General features: G+C 40.1%; 2 protein-coding genes across 10 annotated transcripts in view; both read right to left on the minus strand.

The window, feature by feature from the left end:
- Positions 1 to 315: 315 nt before the first annotated feature.
- Positions 316 to 16,316, minus strand: LOC104940826 (PDZ and LIM domain protein 2-like; the record flags this gene model as incomplete). The annotated part of the gene is made up of 6 exons (XM_010765814.1): positions 15,899 to 16,316; positions 7,137 to 7,263; positions 5,089 to 5,240; positions 2,320 to 2,389; positions 1,742 to 1,887; positions 316 to 392 (listed from the first exon to the last, which is right to left on the minus strand). Coding segments are annotated over exons 2-6 (538 nt in total), but the record flags the coding sequence as incomplete, so codon positions are not given.
- Positions 16,317 to 18,747: 2,431 nt separating this feature from the next.
- sorbs3 (sorbin and SH3 domain containing 3) overlaps positions 18,748 to 25,849 on the minus strand; it is a 23,104-nt gene continuing 16,002 nt past the window's right edge. For 5 of the 9 annotated variants that reach the window (XM_010765805.1, XM_010765803.1, XM_010765809.1 and 2 more), the window contains 10 exons: positions 25,276 to 25,331; positions 23,694 to 23,764; positions 23,051 to 23,112; positions 22,870 to 22,916; positions 22,543 to 22,657; positions 22,310 to 22,435; positions 21,335 to 21,823; positions 21,119 to 21,210; positions 20,901 to 21,007; positions 18,748 to 20,206 (listed from right to left, as the gene is read on the minus strand). In XM_010765805.1, coding sequence (XP_010764107.1) covers positions 20,145 to 20,206; positions 20,901 to 21,007; positions 21,119 to 21,210; positions 21,335 to 21,823; positions 22,310 to 22,435; positions 22,543 to 22,657; positions 22,870 to 22,916; positions 23,051 to 23,112; positions 23,694 to 23,764; positions 25,276 to 25,331 — 1,227 coding nt within the window. In that variant the 3' untranslated portion in view covers positions 18,748 to 20,144. The remainder of the gene's footprint in view (positions 20,207 to 20,900; positions 21,008 to 21,118; positions 21,211 to 21,334; positions 21,824 to 22,309; positions 22,436 to 22,542; positions 22,658 to 22,869; positions 22,917 to 23,050; positions 23,113 to 23,693; positions 23,765 to 25,275; positions 25,332 to 25,849) is intronic. The other 4 variants (XR_797832.1, XM_010765808.1, XM_010765810.1 and 1 more) reach the window with 4 other exon arrangements.

The raw sequence follows: 25,849 nt of genomic DNA on the forward strand, positions 1-25,849 counted from the left end.
AAAATTACCTACCCCACCTTTAAGGTAATTGTCCTAGATGTAAACCTGTAGTGCCATAAAACCCAGATAATAATCATCTTTACAGCAGTGGCAGTAAACAAAGAGAAACACAACAAAGTCTTTGACTCTAGTTTCTGGTTGGAGAAGTCTGAAATATCACAGTCACTAAAACCCAATAGACCACGTCTAATTGAAGACATTTTATAATTGGAAATCATCTCGACTGACAGCTACTGACCAAATAAATCTGGAAAGCTGAACATTTGCAAAAGGCAGCAGATACACAGGAATAAATAAAGGTTTTAAAAAATAAACAGTAGAAACCAACCTGGGACAGCGGTCTGGACAGCCTGTGACTCTTCTCATCTGGAGACCACGGGCGCAGCGTGACACTGTAACAAAAAGACACCACAGTTAACCAAAAATGTGGGGGAAGGCAATATCCCAATATACAGTTTACTGTACGAGAGAGAAATGTCAATACTCCAAGATTTGCTTCATGTGGTACAGTATTCTTTCTTTAAAACAGATGCATTATGCTACTGTGGAATTTGTGTGAATCAATAAGCAGAAAATACTAATTGAACTATTGGATTTTTAAATGACTTCTATGATGAATGTGATTAAGTACTTTAATGTGTCTATAAAAAAATAATAAAATGACATATGCTGTGATAGAGGATTTGATCCACATTGCCAAATCCATAATGTTCTACTTATAACCATAGAACTGCACCGATTAGGATATATACAAATTCCAGTAACAGTAAACTTTTTTATTTTGACAAACAATGATCTGCACAATTTAACTGACCCTCACTATGATATGGTGTTAAATGTGTTGATTAAGATGGAAAAATAATATAATTTAGCAAGGAATTCTCATTATACTACTAACAAGTTGTTTTACAAGACTGAATTACAAGCAGGGCAGGAAGCTTCATCGGTCTGGACCAGGCAAGGTATTTGAGTTTTGACTATGATCTACTAACACTTGTCTACTAACAGTCAACACACGGACACGCAGCGACAGAACAGCGCGGTGAATGTTCCACATTTGGCCTTTTGTTAAGGTGAATGCAAACTGTGGAATGTGATATCCTGTGCATATCCTTTGTTACTACAGTACAATCACATGGCTCCACTTTCTGTCTGTTATTCCCATACCTATTGACTCTGGTCCTACTGTGGAGTCAAGAGAACACTTGTTGCGACCTTTTGTCCAGATATAAGCCTATTGAAGAAGTGAATGGACCTGTTTCTAAAAGAAAACTCCAAAAACCTCAAATGACTTTACCTTAGACCCTGTTCATGCGGAAATAACTTCATTTTAAATCAAACTTTTCTGTCCAAACTGTAATTTAGAAGTAACCAGATCACATGTTTGTAAATTCAGACAGTGTAATCCTTTGCTTTTGTTACAGCAATAGCCGCCACAATAACAATGTAGGAGTAGACAAGCAGGTTGAGGGTTCGGTATCTGTTCAACAACTGTAAATGCTACAGCAGTGCTTATATTTGAGTAACACTAATGGGTTTTTAAAGCAACATGTAAGCATGAGTTTCAAACTAACGCCCAGAGTGGATTCTTGATTACAGGAGGCTAGATGCATCTACCTTTAAAAAGCCTAATCAGATAAGCATCGCAGATAAATAGTGTGACTGACTTCTTTCAGATTATGCAATAAAGCACACATTTGATCTGCATGCTTGAACGTTGCACTGTGGTCACGTGAGTTACCTCTTGTTGATGGTGGGTGTCAGCCTCTTCCCGTCAGAGCTGCCAAAGGGATCTGGTGAGTAAGGTCCGGGTGACAGAGACGCCGGGCTGGAGATGGTGTACTCTTTGTAGTTCTGATTCTCATCTCTACTCACTATTACGGCCTCCTACAACACATCACAGGAATGTCATCACATTACCATCCATGTATATAACTTGATTATTTGTACTGCAAGTAGAACTGAGAAGCATAACAGACACCTTTGAGAATAACTTCACACACATGAATGCATAAATAAATGTTGTTTCTATAAACAAATCCAGAGATGTTGTACTTAGTATCAACATGTATTGCAGGTGGTGATTTGGGACTCACGTTGATCTCAATAATACACGAAACACATACTAAATCACTGCAAAGTATTTTATTGCTTCCATATTGAGGAAGCAAAAGAAGCAGATATGTCATAAACAGATGTGCCATGCATGCATTGGTAGAAATGAAGCACATATGGAGAATACTGTTATGGACACACATTTTCAATTTGGTGTGCAGTCATGAAGACAAACTGTGGACAGATTAAAGCTCCTGTGCTGACCTGGAAGCGTCCGGTGATCTGCTCGGGGCTGATGGTGCCGTTGGTCTGTCCAGAGCTGGGAGGGTCGGGTCTTGAAAGAAATAAAACCACAGAGATCAACCGACTGTCAACACTCATAATATCTGCATACCCAAAAATGATTTCCCATTTGATTAAAAGGCTGATCTCATTGCTGTTGAATTGAAAAAATAATCAACTAAGGCAGTACAAACATTAAATAAATAAGCAACGTAGTCAAAACTTTTAAATTACTTTCTGGACAAGCATCTGCACTTGAAAGTACGTCATGTTTAAGAACTTTCAAGAAAAATAATCAATTTTCTAAAAAGGGTCATAAGTCTAAGGGAACTTCATTTGAAGTACAAACAAAAACATAATTTTTGACATCCCTTTTGCTAATGTCCTGGCAGGCCTCCATCAGTATGTTCCCATTAATCCTACAGAGTACAGCAGAGGAAGAGCACTGCAGACCCTGACCCCTTTAGGAAATATTCATGGATCTCGTCTTTCCACCAAGTGACTTTTGTTTTACTTTCTTAAATAGAAAACACTGTGAGCCATTCCATAATTGCTTCTGCAGGAGAAAATATGGGCAGTATAAGCGCCAATGCAAACACACAGTACCCCCCCGGCTGCAGGGCCAGAGGCTGACAGGCTTTTGGTTGAGCCCGAGGTAATGAGGCACACAGGAAGGCCTGGATGCCTGTGGTAAATCACCCAGAAACACACCTCTCGTGGCCCGGGCTCCACATACGAGAGAGATGGCAAGATGACAAGAACTGATACAGAGACATTTTATCCCTGGGTAAGAGATATTTGTGGCTAGCTGAAAACACATTTCTTTGAATTATGACCTGCAGTGCACAGCTGCAAAATGCTCACCTTTGCTTAGACTTCCACTTATCACCTACATGAGACATGTTTAAGATCAATGATTAGATAACAGCTACTCTATTTCCGATGACCTCTGGTTACACATCTCCATGACAGACGAATAATTTGCTTCTGGTGAAATTGCTGACTGTGACTGTATTCCAGACTGACATACTGTAAATTAGCACGTGAAGCCCTCTACTGTTATGTGCTGTGCACAGCTGTCAACAAGGGAACCTGGAGTTAATCTGCCTGAGGCAGATTCTTCCAATGTCATGCCCAGCATTGCAAGAATACTATTCTGAGAACTGGAAATTAAAAAATGAAATATTTACTCAAGAAGATTCAAATCCAAAAGAAGCAAAAGTTACATATACTGTACTGTTTGAGGCTTTGATTCCGTTTGAAAAATGGTCGATAGAATAAGCCAAAGTTCCATTTTTCCAAGTGGCAACCTGTGATACTAAAAAATGAAGCTATCATGCAAGTGTCAACTGCAGTTCCTCAAATAGTCACCTCATACTGGCTCAGTCAATCCCTATTGAGACCAATGTTAAAATGCCCAAACATTTACATCCTGTAAAATAACAGGATCATTTTTAGTTTATCCCATAGTTAGATGTTAGACACACTGCCAAGATTTCAATAGCTGGAGACACGCACATGGAGCTTTAATATATTACTACCAACATTTTACAGCATCTCAGGATCAAAGATTAAACTATAGGACAGCACCGGCAGCATAGCTGTGTGGTAAAGCTATACCCATGAGTATTTACAACTACATTCAAGAGAGCAACTGGATCAGAGACACGAATGGTCAACGTGACATCATCCACAAGGCATCAATGAACAATGGAGTCCAAACAAGTAGCTTCGAACAAAGGGTCGATGACAAGACAGTGATGGTGTGATTGCTTTGTTATGCAAAAATAACCCAGTTAGCAAAGTCTGGGATGAGAATGTTGTTGGCTGCACCAACAAAAAACCACTGCCTCTGTATACAGTAAAAACACGCCTCAAACATTTTGATGGCGAGCAGATGCCAGCGTCTTCCATTGTGCAACCCCATATGTGTTATGACAGCCAGTACCCACATCGCTGCAGGTTTGATGACAATTAACTACCGAACAGATGTTGAGCTGGCAGGACTCTCACTAATCTAAGAACAAATCAGACATTACAGATGTGTGCCACTCAACTATACACCTCTTGAGAGTGTGTCTGACATCAATTCAAATCGGTATGCTTGAGGTTATTAAGACAGGAGTCTGGGTGCTGGACAGTTCACAGAGTGGGATTAATGAGATGGGAGAACTACACAGTGGCATTATCCTGGGCAAGCAAAGAGAATGGTGTTGTTTCTGGCTTGGTTGGAGACATGAGGTCAGCAGGAAAAAATTCACTCACATGGACATGGAACATCCAAGGAGGAAGTATGTGAAAGCACACGTGCATGGGAGTGTGTTTGGGACACACAAAAAAGAGAGTGACGAGGGCAATTGTGACAAGAAATCTGAACTTAGGGAGGACATTTAATCAAAATGCCGTCCAATGACATTCCTGGCTCAAATTAAAACATTTATAAGCCAACTCAAACTCATCCAAACAAGGTCTTGGTAAATCTCAAAACAGTGTATTAAGAAGGACCAGGGAAGGGAACTCAGCTCTCATACATGCTGGCATTTCCCCTGATTATAATCACTTGTTTTTGTTTGTACAGTGTCTGCATGATAAAGCTAAAAAGTGCAAAAAATGAGGGCTTTTCATATGGGAAAGTATGCTGCAGAAGGTTGCATGGCACTGCATTGCAAGTATTTTAGGCGTATAAATCCAATGCATAACATGAAGTCATGGAAGCAGGAACATTTGTTTGTATAGCAGATCTGCACGTACCTCTCTACCACGAGCTGCAGCTGAGTCTTTGAGTTCTTGATCTTGTTCTGGGCCTCCACGTTCAGCATGTCCGCCGTGTTCTCCCCGTTGATCTCAGAGATAATGTCTCCAGGTTGCATGTCGGCCTTCTCTGCCTTGCTACCCCCGTTGACCTGTTGAAAAGGAAGAATGAGATCATGTTAGGACGTACTGGCCTCAGGTCCTGCTCTCAACATCCCACTTTATGGATGCTATGATCCATCTGACGGGCGTAGACAGCTCTGTATCTTTTGGCTGTGTGGACAATTTGTCAGCAGCTGACACTCAGCATTAACAAATGAGTAAATGAGAAAAGGTGTTGATGAGTTGCTTCACACCTCTGCCACACTCATAATCGAACCGTCGCCCTCTGTAACACATAATACTCGGAGTAAATACCAACAGACGCCACATTGTTTCACACACATGGAACGAGGCAGTGCCGGTCAGCAGCGGACAGATTCATGACACCCTCGGGGAGAAGCCATTAGTGTGTAACTACTTGATGGTTTGACTGGGCCTGACCTTTGCAGCCGACCTCAGCGCATGTCAAAGCCAATGCTATAGCGCCACATCAGAAGGAATTCCACACTAATGGGCCGAAACATAATGTCCAAGCTACCGCTCTCAGCTTGGTCCCCGTGTCCCGGGCTCCCAAACACACAGGCTTACTAAAACTAAAACAAAATGGCGAATAAATGAGGAGGTTGCAGCTGCTTAGAATTTAGAGAGAAGTATGACATTTGCCACAAACAGTGCTCTCCTCACAGTTAAAAACAGAGCGAGGCAATAAAACAAAGAATGCCAAACAAAACAAATAAAGCGCCAATCAAAGAAGATTAAAGGCTCTTTCCTAGATCTAAAAGGGAAAAAATGGATGCAAAGCGAGTGCCAGTCTACGGGCTGTTTGTCAGTTTAGCAACATAAGAGAGCAGAGGTGCCATGTCTGTGGGCCCACTCCAGAGGCAATTAGGCGTTGCTGTGGTGACCTACAGTATTGCGTGCCTTTTCTGATCAGGACACGCCTGGTTTCACATAAACTAAAAGCAGCTGGGGGTTATTTTCCAGGATTGTTCCCTGACTGAAACGCTATCTTTCAGGCTAACGAATAAAAGAGCTCATCTATGTCGTGTCTATGCCAAGTGCAAACCACTTCAGATGGTCCAATCCTGTGGCTGCTTTGCCACGAGGGGTGTGTGTGTGTGTGTGTGTGTGTGTGTGTGTGTGTGTGTGTGTGTGTGTGTGTGTGTGTGTGTGTGTGTGGTAAGACAAGCCATTTGCAAACTGGGCTTTGCAGACCAATTTCATTGATGAGGTTTCTCTCTCAGCAGGAATCCGTCACTTCAGAGAACCAGTTTGATACTTGAGACAAGCAAACATGCTGGTGTTGTTTACTGGTCAGCAGTGAGAGAAGAAAAATCAGCTCGTATTTCTGGCATAAATTGTCATGAGGGGGGTAAACAATTCATGCTTCTGAAGTCTGGGTCTGTGTGAAGCACTGGTGCCATGCCATAGTGTGGCCATAATTCATCGTTTATGGTCTAAGGAGAAAGTCTCTCTGGAAAAAAACAGTCTGAGGTGGTGACGGTAGAACTGGGAGTCTCTGGTATGCAGAGGGTTTCCTGGTGTTGTTTACTGCGCGCCGTCTGCTTATAGTGGTAACAAATCCACTTGTTTTATTCCATCTTCCTTTCTTTCTTTTTTTTAACAGCGACTAGGAATGTACTGATGTTAATGCACTCAAGACACCCAGACCCCCCCTCACCTCCCACCTCTGCTTCCACTGTAACTGTAATCAGTGGTTTCCTTCCAATGTAATCTACTTCCATTCTTTTCCAAGGGGTTTAGTAGTCAAGGAAATAGGTACGAAGCAGCCCGCGGACACAAACAAAGACAAGAAAAGAGACGTAGTGCGGAGGAAGTTGACTTTGTGAAAACACAGCCTGTAATGGCATGTTATCCAAAAACAAGAGGATATGGTTTGATAAGGTTTGACGACGTCCAGGAACAAGGCGGCCGTGTTGAATTACCTTTGATACAGTAATGGCCTTCTTGAAGTCCCTTCCTCCATATATTCTGAAGCCCCATGGCGAAGGACCAATAAGGTTCACCGTCAGCGCCATTTAGTGATCAGATCGGCACACACTCGTCAAATCCCTGGAGAGAAAAAAGAGACATAGAAAGCATGAGAATGACTGTAGTATGTGGGACATAAACATATGCACCACTGAGTGTTTCCATCATGGCCAGGACGGGTGAAACAGTCTGTTAGCATTGCTTATGCTAAGCTAAGCTAAGCTAAGCACCTATACGTCCCAATATGTTAGATTGTCCCGATACAAGGCTTTAAAGTTGAACAAAATAGCCTAGTTTGGAAATGTCCCTAAACGAAGAACAAAGAAGCTGCATTTATTTACCCTTGTTATAGTTTCTATACTTATTGACTGTACTGTTTAGTTATTTCTACATTCTTACTCTTAAAAGTATTTACTTTGAAAGATAGCTGAGTTTGCAATAATATTATATTTGAAATCAGAAACCTTATGATGTGTAAACTAATCTGTGATTCATTTTCCTGCAAAATCAAACAGTGAGTATACAATAATATAAGAATAAAAGATATACCTATCAAACAATCTAGCAAGTTTTTATATTATTATTATTTAGTATTTAGTAGAGGCAGGAGTCTCACATAAATAAGGAAAAAACAACAATGTAGGGGAGAAGACATTGTATTTTAAATAAGACACCTTTCATCTCCAGCAACCCTTCACTTCCACGGACCAAGTCCCGTGGACAAGAACTTTGTAACCACATCAAACAGGAATTGGAAGAATCTCCAACCAAAGACACATGACTGACTAACAATACTGAAGTGTCTGCAAAGCCAAAGAGTGCATCAAGTCCAAATGCTCTTTCATGACAAGGATAAACAAACACAAATTAAAAGTCGTGCTGGCATACATTTCACCGACTGTTGTGTTTAATGTACATATTTAGTATACAGTGACGCAGTCTGATGTATGGTAAATAGTTTGGTGGACATTTGAAACTTCTGTATAAGAAGGGGGTGCATAAGAAGTCAATATATATTTAGTTCCTCTATAGTAGTTCCAATATTTATGAATGGTTGGCATTAATATATAAAGATTTTGCTTCTCACAAAGTCTGTTGTCAATCACTGGAGGCGCCATGTTTAGTGGAACCATGTGAGGAGTTTCCATTGTTCTATTCTCTGTTGTAGACAGATTTTTGAATGGCATAATGCAATATTAAGAACATCAAGCTTTCCCATAAGGGACAAATCAGTTCATTTTGACAATATTGGGATTGACAGCACTGACTATCATGTCGTCTGTTAAGGAGCAAGATTCTGTTACACTTAATAATTACGTACAAATCAGCTACATGAATAGATAGCCAAGTAACAGAAGTTCTTTCATTCACTTGTAATCTTTAATTACGCTTCCAAAATATTGCACATTGCAGAATCATAATTGGTGTGGAGTTTGTTGTGTGCTACCGTCTGCAGCATAGATTTTCTTCAGCTGTTCGTAAAAACTTTCTGCAATGGCTCATTTGTGTGGGGGTCCAAAAATGAGGGTCCACACGAGTAAATACTTTAAATATTGAATATCCAGCTTCATGTTGATTGATGCTCACTGACACGGCAAACACCTGGCGGGTGTTTACCATTCCTACAAACAAATCACTCAATGCCAAATTCCCCTTGGTGTGAACACTGTTGGCTGAACTGCATGACAAGGCTCATAATGTGCCTATCAGCAAGGTGGGTTACAAAACATGGCACTGATGGTGGCAATAAAACATCCTCAATAAATCTTGAATTGTTTTGAGAGGTAATTAACTAAACTCACTCTAAACATTAAGACCTCTTATTCTATCAAATCAGTGGGAGAAAACTGGAGCAGAACACACTTTAAAGCAGGGGTGTCAAACTCAATTTCATCGAGGGCCACATCAGCATTATGGTTGCACTCAAAAGGGCCGGTTGTAACTTTAAGACTTTATAAATATACATATATAAATAATAATGTATTATATTACATGATTGCCTCTGCATTGGATTATTATCCGATAGGGTAATAACTTCATAATTAACTACGTCTGAAAGAAGAAGTCTAGGGCAAATAATTGCAAGTCTCTTCAGTGAGAATGTCACAAAATGATTTAAAAAGAAAATTCTGAAAAAAAAGTCGAAATCCCCCCCAAAAAAGAGACATTTTGAAAAAAAAGTAACATTTTGAAGAAAAAGTCAAATTCTGAGAAAAAAAAGGCATATCTGAGATACATTGTGGGAAATGTAGTTTATGGGCAACGTGCTTCTGTAAATCGCCATGTAACCGTATAACAAACAAGCTTTGCAAGCTCTTGTGGGAGCAACATAAAATGAAGTCAAGGGCCGGATATGGCCCCCGGGCCTTGAGTTTGACACCCCTGCTTTAAAGCATTAAAGTGATGTTTTTAAACTTCAGGATAACGTGTGCTTTTAAGTGCTGGTTTGCTCAGACTTGGTTCACAGCTGCAGGTGAAGCGTGTCTGTTGCAGGATTGCATGCAGAGACAGTGGAGCGGGTGATGATGGGCTGAGCATTTAGAGTTCATAAACACATCAACACCTGCACAACGCAAACACACACACGTGCCTGTGGCTCACTGTCAAAACATGCATTTATTTTAGATAAAGACATTAGAGTTACAAGTAATATATAGTTGCACACGTAGACAATTACACAAGCTCTTTTAAGTATAGCCTGCCCCTCGAAAAAAAAAGAGAAGTCTGCACCCAAACAATGTTAAATCATCCGTTGCCTAACCCACAACAGAAACAACGCGTCTTACTTCATCGTCAAGTAAATGCAGAACTCGCACCTAATATTTGAGAGTTGCTTACAGAGACACTGGATTTGTTTTCCAGAAGAAAATCTGCATTTAATTTGAACTTTTTGGTATTAAATACATGTTCACTATCGCTATTGTTTTTTTAAATGTCCATTCACACTTCATAAAAAGTCAAGTCATGCAGAATTATAAAGCAGTACTTTTATTTTTCTTGCTCAAATGCAGTGTTTAGCTCATCAAATATGTAGATTTCCCTCTTTTCTGTTTTTCGTATCATATTAAAACTTAACATCTTTTGGTTTTGGAAAGACAAAACAAGATATCACCTTAGACTTTGAGAAATTAGGATGAGTCGTGCACCCTTTAACCTCAACTATATCAGTTCATCGTGGATAAGATCTGATAATCCCATTAAAATCTAACTTGAAAGTTCATGCCGACTCTGCTTATCAGAAAGTGTTGACAGAAATACATATTGTGGCCAACAGTGGAATGTAAATCCTAACCTTAAAACAAATAAAGTCTGTCAATGATTACAAACATTGCATAATAGAGTTATCAAAGCTTCTAACAGATAGTAGGAGCAAAGGTACTGAACATCTTAGTCTTGCTAATAAAAGTGGATATCTATTTCCTCCAATCTCTCTGAACCATTTAATCAGCAGCACATTCCACGAGTGTTTGGGACAGTAGAGTAGCGATGGTTAGTCATTAACAGTCCAGGCCAATTAGCCGGGTTAGTGGGCTCACCATCATTAGGGTCTCTAAATTGCTGTTCCCTCCAGAAATAAGTGAAGTTGTGATAATGACAGGGAGCAGCCGCCCCAAAGTTTCCCAGCCTCTGGTGGTGTCAATTAGTTCCATTTGCTTCTGCAGCGGACATTATGAACCGAGCACCCTGCTAATTCCCCTGCGTAAACGTGCACTGTTCGCATCATAAAAGCCCTAATGGTGGATAATGTCGAAGTGAAAGGATGGGGAAAGTATGCGGTAGACAGCTGAGAAGAAAAGCACATGGTGGTAAAGAATAAGCAGCAAACTAATGCGCTTTAAAATGGCCATTGATGAGGTTTTAAGACTGCACTGCTGCTGGCTTTAAACAAAGCGCTGAGCAGGGTGCACAGATGCACCTGAGCAGCTGCCAATACCCATTAACAAGGCTAATTCTGTTCTGGTGACATCTCGCTGCCACGCCAAACTGGCAGCACAATTAAAACACCGCCAACACAATGAGAACAATTCTAGCCATGTAGTTATTTCTATAGCTCGATTCAGCATCAGCCGCACAGCAGGAGGTCAGCGTGAGGCGAATGGAAACTGGGCCTATAGGCGAAGTCAAATACTCTCACTTCCGACCAACACAATGGACACGTTTACAACTAGCCTGCATTCCTACATACCAACACACAGGAGTCAGGTTGGACTAAAAGAAGCACCTTTCAAGTTCAATCAGTACGCCCATCTTAAAGTGACGTAGTCTAACTAAACAGCTCTGTGATAAAATCGTACATCCGACATTCATTTGTGTGTGTGGGGAAAAGCTTAATCTTCCTATGGAGGCTATAAAGGTTCTGCTGTTGAGATGTATCACAAGAGGTGCTTCTACGGATTTGTAATGCTGAGACAAGTTAGTGAATTCAATTGATAACCATTTGCCACAAAAAATAAGCCAAAGGGCCAAAACCTTTTCTGACCCTAGATGTTCAATTACATTACATTTAACTTGTTAGACCCTTTTATCCAAAGCGACTTACATACTCAATACTGTGGACAATCCCCACAGGAGCAATTTGGGGTGAAGTGTCTCAGGGACACAACAACATGCTGACTGCAGTGGGGTTTGAACCTGTGACCCCCTGATCAAAACACCAACGCTCAACCCACTGCTCCACACGCCTCCCTTACCTAAATGGTAAAGATGAACAGCTTTTCAAACCTTCTTCTCTCTTGAGATGTCATAGTAAACCAAATAGGATTACGTTTTCGATAGTTGGTCAGACAAAACAAATAAGTATTAACAACTTAAGTTTAAGGAAATTGCCGTGCGAGTTAAGGCCCTAAAATGTGGTCCTTCTTACAGCATCTAACAAAGCATTCATGCCAGGTGAGAAAGGGACCCTCAGGTTTTTCTCCACTGCTAACCCTAAACTAAAGAGAAGGGTTACCTGGGATCAACACATACACATATTTGATCACTATGTTTTAATAGAGAGCTTTACTAGCAAATGGCAAACTAAAGTGAATGTCCAAGAACTCAGAAACACTATTTAGGGAAGATCCTAAAGTATGGACGTCATGTAATGGCTCAAGATATTAACTATTAGCAGGTTCAGGATCAGGAATCATGTCGAACAAAGCCCCACATCTTGATGTTTACACTCTGTATTTGAAGCAACTTTGGTGTGGCAAGAACAATGAGAGGTTCAAAGAGTAAACAAGACCTTAATGAGGTCAGACTGACTTCATTTTCAGTGTCTGGGAAAATCAAAGCCTGTCGTGTGTGTGTGTGTGTATATATATATATCACAGGCCTTTTGGCAGATCTATGAGAGACTGTCCCTACAGGCAAAGGAGATAGTGGAGGTATGAAAGGGAAGAACAGTCCTTTCCCAATGTTGGATTCAACGCTCATTGTTTCAACATGCAGGGGAGCCTAAAGGGTTTCTTTGTCAAACTGTTTTCAATAATACATGACGTGCTCATGGAGAAAACTAAAGGACAGAAAGGAAAACATTGTCTCAAAATCAGATAAAGTTATTAATATTTTAAGCTAAAACAAAAATGAATGATTGATATTGAATGTTTTTGATGACGTATTAAAAAGAAAAACCGTTTTCGAATAAGCATACATTGACATACGTGTAGCAGAACTTTCTGTCACATAAATACACATGTTGCTATGTGTTTGCTGCATATATAAAGAGTTTAACTGCAGCAGTATTGCAGCTATTTTAATTTGTGTTTGACTAGAGATGAGGTAAGCCTCGGTGTGTCTCCATTACAATCAGAGGTGGTGAACCTGAGTGTCGTTTAGGGTGAGACTCACAGACACACAACAACACCTAACTGATGTGCAGTCCTCAATTGAGTATGTTTACTTGACATAACAACCCATAACATGCGCTAACGGGTAGTTACGGCAGAATGAGTGAAACCTGCTAACACGAGTCTGAAACTGTCTCTGCAATTCACTGGAGCATGGCAACAATGATAATGACTCGCACAATAATAAAGTAATTAACTTTAATCTGCATGTCACCAAAACAGTGATGGCAACCATTGGTCATGTTGACGGTTATTATTAAAAAGTGAAACAAATTGATTAGAGAAACCATTATAGTCATTATCTTTATCAAAGCGAATCCTCAGAATTAACGCCTCATTCATTCCAAGGAATTCAACATTTGGAAAAACACAAAGCTACCACATGCTCTGCAGTGGAAATCAAATATTCATTAAAACTAAACAGCATAAAATAAACGTTGTATTGCTGACTAAACCTCTGTATATGGAAAAAAAGGTCTGGCAGCCAAACCTGGCCACCTACATCAACTCTCACCTTCTTTCTGAATCACTTGAGACTGTTTTTCCTTCCCCTTTTGGACTCTGGGCAGAAAATCACAGAACTGAAATGAACAAGCACTGGCTCAAGCTACATGCTAATACTAAAAGACAGGCTAATGAACATAGCAGATGCAATACATCCCACTGAATAATTTGGATGTACTGCTTTAATTCGGCACACTCGCTCAGATGAACCTCTGTGGCTGCGGGGGAATATTCCTCGTATGAATCACGCGTGTGGACGTACACCAGATTGAACTTTCCACAGTCCTTCGTCAGTGATGCGGTTTGATGTTGATTCTACCCTGTGTGTCACACAAATAGGCATTTACCTGGACACACACCCTCTGAATTAAGAGGAAAGGAATGCAATAGCAAGCCTCTCCCTGGACTGAGAAGAGTGAAATAACATTCTGGGCATTCTCCAAATCACACCCATTTGGTCAAATTTAGCAGTCACTAGGGAGATGAGAAAACATTAAACAACATGTCAAAAAGGGTGTTGTTTAAGTTTCTGTATATTGATAAAACATGTGTCATCAAAGTAATTACACACCTGTATTTTCTGTTGGATAGCCTACTCCCTTTTCAGTGAGAAAGCTGTTAAGGGTGCACCCTCCTGACACATAAGCTTATCTTCTTCAGGTCTAAAAGACAAATTCTAAGATTACCCATCATCCCTTTTAAAACTTTGCAGCACTGCTACAGTGGACTAGATTGTGTCCCCGGTGAAGTATGCTTGATAACAGGACAAGGACACTGTGGTAGTGTCTCCACTTATCTGCCTCTGCATCATCATCATCTGGAGATCATGTTACTGCTGTTCACACTCAACAGGCTGCACACACTGCTGCTCCGCAATCAGGCCGTTTCACCACATCCTCTGCATGCGCCATTAGCCCCTCCTCACAAAGACACACCAACCACTTTGTTCTTCACATGCACACTCTCAAAAAACACTGTTGTAACTGTGCACCTTACTGCATCCAGAGGCATGTGTCATGCTTGCGGAGAAACATCCTCTACCCAACAAACTGGTTTTTCCCATATTTAATGTAATATGAAAGTTGCACAGTCAGAAACCTGCCTCAGCTTAAACTGAAAATCACGCGCCAAAAGAAACCCTACTTTCATCACATAATAATGACTTCCTGCATAACCATAAACGTGTTTATCTCAGACGAAAGCTGTCTGTTAGGGGCTTAAATGAAAAGCACAACACCACAGTAGTAATTATCAAAACTAAAAAAGAAGACTTAAAAAAGAAAAGAAAACCTCAACCGGATAGTAAAACAAACATATTATTTCCTTGAGTTACAGTAGAAGGTAACGAGTTTTCTTGAAAAGCCACCGCGTTGCTCTTTCCAAAATTACAGTGGTCTGTCTTTGGTTTCTACATGGCTTCAGCCCTGTCCTATCTGAGTAACAGCACTCTCTGACAAAGAGAAGCCACTAGGGGACAAACACTATAAAGTGAGAGTGTGTAAAAGTGAGGCACAAAAAACCAGTGGGGAAGCTTCAAAAACTTTGGAAATATGAGGTTTCTGGACTAAACATGAACTCTGTGAAACACCACAAATGAATGTCCCACCTGCTGAGCTCACAGGCCAGGTCTATTTATCTCTGAACATTGATTAAGTGAACTTTAGGAACAGCCATGTCTAGAATTTTTTTTAAAGTGAAGGGAGTGAGGGAATTACAGTGCTGAACTGGAACTACAGTGGACCATAACCCTCAAAAGGCAATTTTAAGAGGGGGGAGAGAAGATAACAGCTTACAGTTCTGAACTAATGTGACTTTAAGATTCCTGAGGTTGCACCTGGTCCAGCCCTTCCACAAATCACCCTGACTGACTGCTTAATGTGCCAGAGAAATAACCTTCTGCTCTCCTGAATACAGCATTGACAGGGTTGAAGGTCTACAGAAGGTGCTGGAAAGTAGCCCTCTGTGTGGGCTGGTAAAGTGTTTTCAGTAAGTTATAATGACTTTCCACTCATCATCTTTAGGCAAAACAGCTCATATGTGGGTAGTTCACATTTTAACTGCGCATACTTGGCATCAATCATCATTTAGAAGCTTCAATGCATTCTGAGGTTCCCACACTTTATGAACGGAATAATGAGGACAATCAAAGTATAATAAATCCCAATACTGCTATAAAAACAACAGCAAGGGAACATACGGTACAAAGTTAAATGTGATGTGAAATTATGCTTTTAGACATAAAAAGGGCAAAAAACAAACAAAAGTGTTTAAAACTACTGAAGTTTTTGATAAAGGAGCAATGCACATCCAATTCATTTTTTTAAGTAAGCGACGACTCTTTAAGGAGTTTTAGACACTTTAACTCACACTACAGTACTTACCAAGGTAAGAAGAGTGATTTAAGGCGACTTCTCCACCTGTTAAATCGCGTCGCTCCTCGTCAAAACAGTAAACACAGATCCAGCTGAGAGTAGTTCACCTCAGATTAGAAAAATGCTTCCAAAATGTGACCAAACAAAAGCAGAAAGCAGCTTTATAAGTTTCCTCCGTGACTGTAGGAGCTCTGGAGCAGTGATGAGGCGCCTGTAGTCCCTTGTGTCTTTTGTTTTAGATGTTAAGGTTGTGGCACCCATGAACACTACCTGTAGCTGCGCGCGCAGTGCTATCACTGGGATGAGCCATGTGCTGTTACCAAAATAAAGGTCTGACACAGGCAGCAGGACTGGGCGGGTCGCATCACAGAGAAGAGAAGAGAGGAGGGTGCAGCATTGATAATTGAGCCATTTATCATGAAAACACTGAGGCTGCGTTTAGTGTGTGCGCGCCATCTGCTGACCGCGCGAAGCAGAGCAGCACGTGCTCACAGCGGACGTCACGTCAATTAGTTAATGACGTAGTTCACCTGTCTGTCCTACCAGCTTGTTAATTATAGGTAATCTCTTTCACCTGGCGTCACTGGTTAAACATTATAATTGATGCCCTGCACATTCCCTGCATATTTTATACTTTTAAGATGCTTTAACAATGCTCCTACCTTACACACACAGCTCTGTCATTTTATATAAATAGTGCACATCTTCAGAGTAACTTTTTGTAAACATTTGATCAGATTTATCCTTTTAATTTAAATTGTATAATAGTTTTTTTAAACGTTTTTGTAGTTCTATATTTGCTTCTTCTGTATAACTGAATCCCTCCTACTGTGTTTATTTATGAACCATGACACACCAAAGCAAATTCCTTGCAAGCGGCAATACACCTGATTCTGATTCTGATACTAGCTTGTATTAATTAACTCACTCTCCCCCCTGCAATGTAACACTTCCATTTCTACTATCTGTTTTATGTCTTGTCCTTGTTTCTTTGTTAAGCGACCTTGGGTTTAATGAAAGGTGCTATGTAGGAGCCATTTCCTTAGTTTATATTATTTTATCTTTTAAGAGGCTACATAGCCTGAGATTCTGTGGTGTATATTATGTATTATTTAATTTGAGTGCGTTACTTTGAGTGCAGATCGAGGTGCTGCAGCCTACTGGTGTGGCTGACTGAAGCAAGCAGTTAGACCTTGCTGGTTGGGAGCGTCACAGCTTGGTTCTTTATTGTGCCTTTAATATTGAAGTATCAGTTTATATGAGAAATAGTTTGTTTGAAAACATTTATTTATTTTTGCCTTTTTTGGAATAAACTATCTCACTTTTGAATCGCATCTGGACATTTCTATATTTATATGTATATAAATTAAAGTTATTATTAGTATTATTATTTAATAAATATATCAGCTAAAATAAAAACTTTATTTCCAGTAATCGATTTGTTCTGGTTTTTATTATTTCATTTGTAAATTTCAGAAAGGTGTTCTGTAGTATAAATGTACAGAACAAGTACATTATAAAATACTGTAAGTCACTTAAAATCAAAATAAGAATTGGACGATAAAACAAATGTCAGACCAATGACATTTATCAAATTCAATCAGACTTTCTTCATATTTCTTGTCTTGTCCAATTTAGTCTGCTGCTGTAGAATTGTATGATACCTCTTATTTAACTCTGTTATAATCCAATCCACTTTATTGATATAGCACATATTAAAAACAGAGGGTTTGCCGAAGTGCTTCACAGCAAACATAACATTATAATAAAATATAATATTACAATAATAGATCAAAGGCACACATACTGTACGAATAGATAAAAGGCACATAAATGCTATGGACAGACAATAAAAGCATACAATTCGATAAAACAGCTCAAACTGACCCGAAAGCGAGGGAAAAGAGGTGGGTCTTCAGGCGGGACTTAAAAGTGTGAAGGGTGGTTGTTATAAAGGCATTAGCACTGAGGTCATACCTATTGATGGTGTTTTCTGGACTCCATTGTATTTAGAGCTGATTCTTATATTATGTCCCATTCTTGTCTAAATAGGGAGGGACAACGTTTCTTGTAGTCCAGTAGTAGACCCCCTTTAATGACCTCAATAATAAACATAATATTTACACATTTCCAAACATCCAAAAACCCAAAATGCATATATCAAAAACGGAATATTGTAAGCTCCGTAAACATAGAGGTTATTCCAGGAATGTCGTAACTATACAATATTTCAAAGATGTACCTAAAGGGGTCACTTAGTGTATCAACTTAAAGGTAGGGAAATACATTCACTTCAGAAACACTTTTTGTTATATTCCATGGAATGCTCTTAACATCCCGATAGCAATGAATACATTAAATGCTTTGAAAATAAATACATACAAAAAATGCATCTGTGGAAAAGACCCATCCGAGTCGGACTAGGATGGCCTACCTGCCTGTCCACCTTCCATGTCGTGCACAAATGTATCTCGTGCCCTCATTGGTCATGTGCGCGTTCGTGTGTGTTGGAGGAGGGGCTCTGTAAGGAAGTGGCAGATTTTTTCCGGCTGCGCACTTTCAAATTCTCGCGCACTCGAGCTGGTTTCTGCAAAATTACCTACCCCACCTTTAATAATTATGTTGATACTGTAAAAATCTGAATATCTTCATAATAAAATACAATCAGAACATGTTTTATGTATTGTATTTTGTGTGGATGTATTACCATTGTATTGTGTTTATTTTCATGTTATTTGATCGGTAAACATTTGCAAAATTCAGTACAAATACAGTATGATAATGCTCCATACACAAGTGTTTGTTGAATCAACATTTATGAACAGACTTTCCCAAAATAAACACATGAACACGAGGTCTCTCAGTATCACTCTGTAATGTTTAATTGCTTTTAAAAAATTGCGTACCATACAAATGAGATACATTGTTTTATAAGCAAATATATATTATACTTTCAATTTGATAAAAGGTTACAGTCTGTACAATCATCTCCTGTGTCTATACTTAATATGATTCAATTTATACAGCGAAATCATGTATATATCATAGAAAAATTACCTCATAATAAGAATTTTTAATTAGCTTTCAAGGTCACACTTTTAGTTGCACTGTTAAAAACATGTGTGATTTTGGAAATACTGTGAGAATGTTAACCCTGAAAGAAGATACACATTATAAAAGCAGCAGTAGTAGAAATAAGGTGAGCTGGGAATTTTTAAATGGCGATTTAAAAAGAGAATTGTCATGAAAGGTTACATTTGGCACATAGAGCTTTGCTTCAAATACATGTACATTAAAAGATAATTTACCATTAATATGGAAGTAGTATCCAGATGTAGCTAAAGGTTATGCACAAGGCGGATCTTGTACAATTTATAGAAGTTTAACATTTCATTTAGTAAAGAAACTTCCTTTCCAGCACAGAACATGACCTCTCTTAACTTTCACATTTGGCATCACTCTCTATGGCTTAGGAGGGACATCCAAAAGAGCCACATTTCCATCATTATTAACATGCTTATTAAACCAATTCACACATTTATTTTAACCACTCTTTTGCATAGCCTTGTATTAGGCTGTCTCTTGATATGTCCGAGCCCTTACGGTGCTTTATGTTACGCAGATTTCTACAGATGTTCTTGTTGTTTCCTCAAACATGCCCAGGGTATTTTCAAAGATCTGAAAAACAATCTGAGGAAGTAATTGAATTAAACATTAATCCATTTAAAATCCTGAAAAATGTGCCTTATTAATTCATAAATGCTCAGCAGTGGTTTGTGATGGCACTGTGGTGACAGAAACGGTATGAGGATCTCAAAAGGAACAGTGCTGTTCACCGAGAAGGAATGCAAATTTCCTGCAGCTGCAAATAGTTGCGGAACAAAAAAGTCCATTCTTTGCATCTGAAACAGTATCATCAGCATTCATTCTTTCCTCTCAAGTAGTGTGTGTGAAAACACTCCCAACGTCTCAGTACAACACACACACACACACACACACACACACACACACACACACACACACACATGCACTCATGCAGGGAGGTGAGGTGAGGAACCACTCGTTGCCCCTGCCTTCACCCCTGTTCTGGGAAACAGAGGGAACATGCAGGTCGGACTTAACTGGGATTAGCAGGGTGGTGGGTGTAATGGGATGAAGAAAGGCTGGGGTGTCAGAGAAGGATCTGAGCTTTAGCGAGTGTTTGTTCGGGCTCGTATGAGTCCAGGTGGATGTGGGCAAGCAGGAATTGCAGAGGTCAAAGAGGTGCCACGTAATTCCCGGGAAAAGTCCCAAAAGCACGAGTCCGTTCTGACGTACCTACAGAGAGCAGAGCACACACTGTGGTCAAACAACGGTGACAAATCAATGTAAGCACATATACTAAAACAATTCACAATGCATATTTCAATGTTGCGTTATCATCAGCAATGGTTCATTATGTCCACTAGAGGGAGAGCTAACACAGCTGTATGTTTTCATAACCTAATTGAACAGAAACACTAAGAATTGATGTAATTAAAACAATCTTAACAACATTTTATTATGTTTGTCTTATTTTATGAATGGCTTTAGACTTGAAATGTACTGTAACATCCTATTATTTTATTCTTTATCAAACGACTTTACTGACCTTAACTGATGCCATATCATGTAAAGTCTACAAGGTGGTAACAATTACTCCTAAATACATTTGCAAGAAACATCAAAATATAAAAGGCCCCCTGAATGATTGGGTTTGTGTATGAAACTTATATGAATCATGGCCTTCAAGTCACCTTATAGCAAAAAGCAACAACAATGGCGACACCTATCAGAGTGATTTCTTGTTAGCCGGTCCCTTCATCAGACTGATAAAACACTAAACAAGGGATTACATTTTAAAATAATGATGTTTCATCCTTCAGGTAAAGATGTTAAAACTACAGTATACTGAAGGCTCGCTCTATATATACACTTTCAAAACTGTGAAATTGTTGTGATTTTTTTTTGTATTCATCTCCTTAGTCCTTACCTACAAACCAGCCATCGTCACATTTCTCCATCACTTGCACAACGTCTCCTTCTCTGAGCTCCAGCTCATCTGAATTCTGCGGTTTATAGTTGTAAACAGCTTTATGTCTATAATAGATACCATTGAAAAAAAAGACAAACAAATAGTTTGAGCCACAATTTCACCAAAGCTGCAACCACTTTTGCAACCATATAGACGAATGAAATATGATGACATACGGGTGTCGTGGAACCGCTGTGGAATCAGGGTTGTTTGGCACTTGTTGCAGGGAGTTAACGTGTGACCGAGCCGTCTGGTTTGGTATCGCACCCTGCAAGAAATAGAAACATCATGTCAGGCATTATGAAATAAAGGAATGATTAACAACACCCCTTTCAACACAAACAGTGGTGTGGACATGCAGTGAGATTCTCAGGCAGGGCAGTGGAGCAGACCTGTGGGGGGTCAGTGTGCCTGGGAGTGTTGGCTGTGGTTACTCCTACTCTGTGGGAAACAGCAGATTGTGTCCCAGCCCAGTGGTTGTTGTTCAGGTTGGTGGGTGAAGCCGTTTTTGAGGGCCATCGATTGGCTGTTTCTTTGGATACGGGTGTCTGAGTGGGGGAGCGTGATTGTGAAGCTGGGCTGCTGTAAGGAACAGGTGAAGATGGATACAGAGGGGAGTTCCCGGGTTTAGGGCTGAGGGACGAGGGGCTGAAAGGGGATAAGGGTGACCGCGGGCAGGGGGAGTGCAGCGGACGGCCTGGACTCTGGGGTCCGGGAGACATGGGGCCCCCCGCTGGGAAGTCTTCAGAGGACAATCTGGTGCGGGGCATCTTGTTGACCTGGACATAGTTGGATGGGAAGATGCCGCTCCGGTTGGTCCCTGAGATCCTCCCCTCTAACCACTTATCGTCAACGTGCCTGGTTACATTGATCACCTCGCCCTAAGGAAGAAACACAGAGACAAATATAATATCCACAGAAATGTAATATCAATATATTGCCTATTGATAGAAATCATTCAATTTTAGTTTGGGAGTAACACGCAAACCTTGGTACTGCAAAAACCCAAGTCATTTTTACACTTTTTCACAGTTTTTGTTCTAATTAAAAAACAAAATACAACTTGTTGATTCATGAATTTCCATGTGCAGGGAGGAGGATTTTGTAAGAGAGCCAGGCCAGCTGTTTCCTCCTGTTTCAACACTTGATGCTAAGATAAGCTAAGCAGCAGCTGGTAGCTTTCCATTAAGGATAAAGCCATTGGGAGTGGTAAGAATATTCTCATCTAACTCGAATACAAATTTGAATGCATTTGATTGCTCATAACATTTCACACAACAAACTGATTATGCTACAGATTATTTTGTTCCAATACATAATTCAATAGAAACATTTCCTCTCTGTTCCAGCAACACTGTAATACTCACTTTCCGGAAAGAAAGTTCAACAGGTAGATCTGCATTGAAGTTAAACAGAGCCACAGCTTCCCCGTAGTCCAACACCTGCAGAGTGGGAGACCTTATCGGTGTCGGCTTCTCCGTAGGAGCCAGGATCTATGGAGGACAAGGGAACCAGCTTTGAGAAAGTATCACATGGTTTGAGATAAGCAGCACAAAGCAACAGCACAGATAGTTCAAATGAGACCCATAGAGAAATGTACCTCCACATAAGATGTGGGGAATATGCCCGCTCGTCCATGATGTTCTCCTTCAAACCAGTTGGCATCTACCTGCCGGTGGATGTAAACAATGTCGCCTTTCTGCAGCATGAGCTCTCTGAAGAAAGGAAAAAGAATAAAGAGACACGCATAAGGAAAATAAATGAGATTAAAGAGTTAAAAGTTCAAATGTGCATTCAGAAGACACTTTAGATTTGTATTTGAGTTTTAAATCTGAGATCCTTTTACAAAATGTTTTCTTGAGAACAATATGTTTCAATATGTACAAGAAAGGAAATGTCTATTATATCCGCTCACACTGTAACTCACTTCGGTGACTGAGCTTGGAAACTGAACTTGGCTCGCGCTGCTTTCATCTGGAGAAACAAACAAATCATTCAGGATTCAAGAATTGTAGGTGCAGTCATTATGTGAACAATTTAGGGTTGACAACATAATGCCACAACTTTGGTCATTCTTTTTAAGTATCAAGAAAGTCATAGAAACATACCTTTTTCTCCTCTTTCTTAGCCGGGAGCTCCATGGTTTCATTTGCAGGAGAAAGACAATCTACTGTAGAGCAAAGTAAAAGGCACAGCGGTGTTTACCGAGTCTTAAATGGCACTCTTTTGTTCAGCAAATGTTGTTTTTGGATGTGTTGTTATGAAAAGCCCTAACAGCTCCATAGGTTTAAAAAAAAAGGATCTTGGAAGTTGTTCAGGCTGGCCCCATCTGGACTCATTTCCAGAAAAAAACAATTGTTTAAAGCTAATCTTAAATCAGGTCTTCCGAGTTCCACTTCCTATTTTCGCGGGCTTCCTCCCCGCCCATCTACACCTTCGGTTTCTAAAGGAGAAAACTGCAAAAGCTTCTCTATGCAAACATTTGCCTCATCTGAAATGCCAAATACCAGAGCAGAAGACAACAGTGGCAATTAAAGAGAATCATGGGACCTTCAAAATATATTAGATTACGAAAACCCTAAATCAAACATTTGCCTGATTAAATAAGCAGCCTGCACACGGGTGGGTTCAAGTGAGATCAACGAAGAGGAAAAACAGAAGATGATCAACTTATGGACAGTTTAAAGAAAGTTGGTGGGAAAATCTTAGTGTGCATTTGTGTTTTGAGCCCAAAAGAGAATCCATGTTTACCATGTGTGGGGGAAGAGGTCAATGATGAGCCAACAGAGCGATGGACAGGCTGCTTCGCTGCTGATGAATTGCTGGAAAAAAGGAAGAAAGTATGAACTTTATGTTTTCTTTACTGCCAATGTGTCTCCCAATCAGGGGGGAGGTTGTCTAATAACATCAAAGTACATTCAAACACACACACATACGGAAATAGCCTAATTTTACAGCGAGAACGTGTGTGTGTGTGTGTGTGTGTGTGTGTGTGTGTGTGTGTGTGTGTGTGTGTGTGTGTGTGTGTGTGTGTGTGTGTGGCAGAATTACTGTACAAAACATCTGGCTGCAGCTGCTAGATTTCATACACTGGACAGAGATGAGACAAATAATCAGACAGCTAGAAGGCCAAGCAAACGACACTATGTGCCTCAAGTTGTCATCGTTGAAATAAAAATCTGTTTAAGATTAAGTTTGGGGTTTAAATCACATTTACAGCCCCCACAACTGCATTCATGATCAGAATGATGTGCCTTTTTTGTTTCTGGGTTAACAATTAAATCCATAACCCAAAGCTTCCTGCCTGGCTGCCTCTGAATGCATTTACATATTTCCAGACAGTACTGTTTTGTGTTCCAGTATTTGCAGCTGGGCACCATGAGCTACATAACATGTCCTTAGCAACTGGGTGTTGGACAAAAAAAAACCTTATCCAACCAAACCAGGAAAGGTCAGAACCCATGAACTCAACTTAGCAAACAACAGCGAGAATCCTCCAGGAGAGCATTACGCACATGGAGAGAAATGTGGAATGCAGCCTGCTGTTTGAAGTAACAAATACTGTACGTGAACTTGTTAACATTCAACAGCTTCCTAACAGAATCCAAGGACAGAGATTCACCTGATCAACTAACTGGACAGGTACAAAGAATAAATGGTTGTGCTAACTGCAGGTATTTGTTTCTTAAAACGGCAGGAAGCAACGGGAAGTTACTCACTCTCAGGGAAACAATGTCAAAGTGCATTAAGAGGGTGTTGGGCTCAGAGGAGGTCTGCTGGGCTCAGAGGAGGTCTGTTGTTCTGTGATCGACTAAGGCCTTAACATTGACCTGTCTTGCATGTGTGTCTATTATGATATGCAACATCACTTTAAAACCTACTATACCATCATTATTTACATTTAGCTATCACTAAAACTGTGTGCAATCGATCAAGTGAGATTACAAATGTCTAAAATCCACTTGTTTGTGAGGAATTTGCATAACAGAAACAGAAAAATACAAGAATGCCATGGCTTTGTACAAAACTAAGTAAAGGTACAACTATGCCAAGAAACACTGAAAGCCCTGAATCTACTTTGAACAGTATAATGTTGTGTGTAAGAACAACTCTACACTTTGGTGTATAGAAATTAAACTGACAACTGATAACTAGTGACAAATGATACTATTGTGCATTAAAAAACTCCTTTATTTAGTCTTGAAGTGGAACCTTTTGTGGAAAATGCCCTTTTAAATGATACAAATGTCAGTTTACATGCTATTTTACCTTTCTGAATGTCTCTTTAAGTAATCATATGTATGTTGTTTTCTTAAGTTATGTTGTCACTGACCTGTAGCTTGTAGTCCCAGTCTTTGGTTCGGTTACCGGCTCTTTCCCTCTGGCCTCCTGAAAGCAGAGTGAACATTAAGTTAACTTTGTTCCCTTGCAGCCCGCTGTATCTCACAGCTCAGAGGAAATCTCACAACAACTCAGACAAAGTAGAGGTGCTGACCACTCCCAAAGGAGCAAGAAATCCCCTGGGTCCTATCCTCCACAGCCTAAAAAACATCACCATTCATGATCTGTCTGAGCTGCCAGTGATTTCAATCAAATCGCAGCCTATAAAGCAAATGTAATCACACAAGAATCAGGAACAGCTTGAAAATCAAAAATCATTCTTGGCAGGGTTGCATCCAGATCACTCTCTAAAACAAGCATTGCGGGAAGAATGTAAAGGTAATTGATTGCAACATTTCTTCATTTTTTTGGCAGCCAAATTTGCAGGCAAGTGATTAACACAACACATCAATCCAATAGCAAGACAGGCAGGTGATTCCAGGGCGGTCATCCAGGAGGAGGAACAACACACAGGGCTAGCAAGCTAGAAAGCAGGGAGGGACGCTGAGTCTCGCAGCCTTAATTGG

The sequence above is a fragment of the Notothenia coriiceps genome, unplaced genomic scaffold (assembly GCF_000735185.1).
Source record: "Notothenia coriiceps isolate Sejong01 unplaced genomic scaffold, NC01 NC01_scaffold00002725, whole genome shotgun sequence".
NCBI classification, from domain to species: domain Eukaryota; kingdom Metazoa; phylum Chordata; class Actinopteri; order Perciformes; family Nototheniidae; genus Notothenia; species Notothenia coriiceps.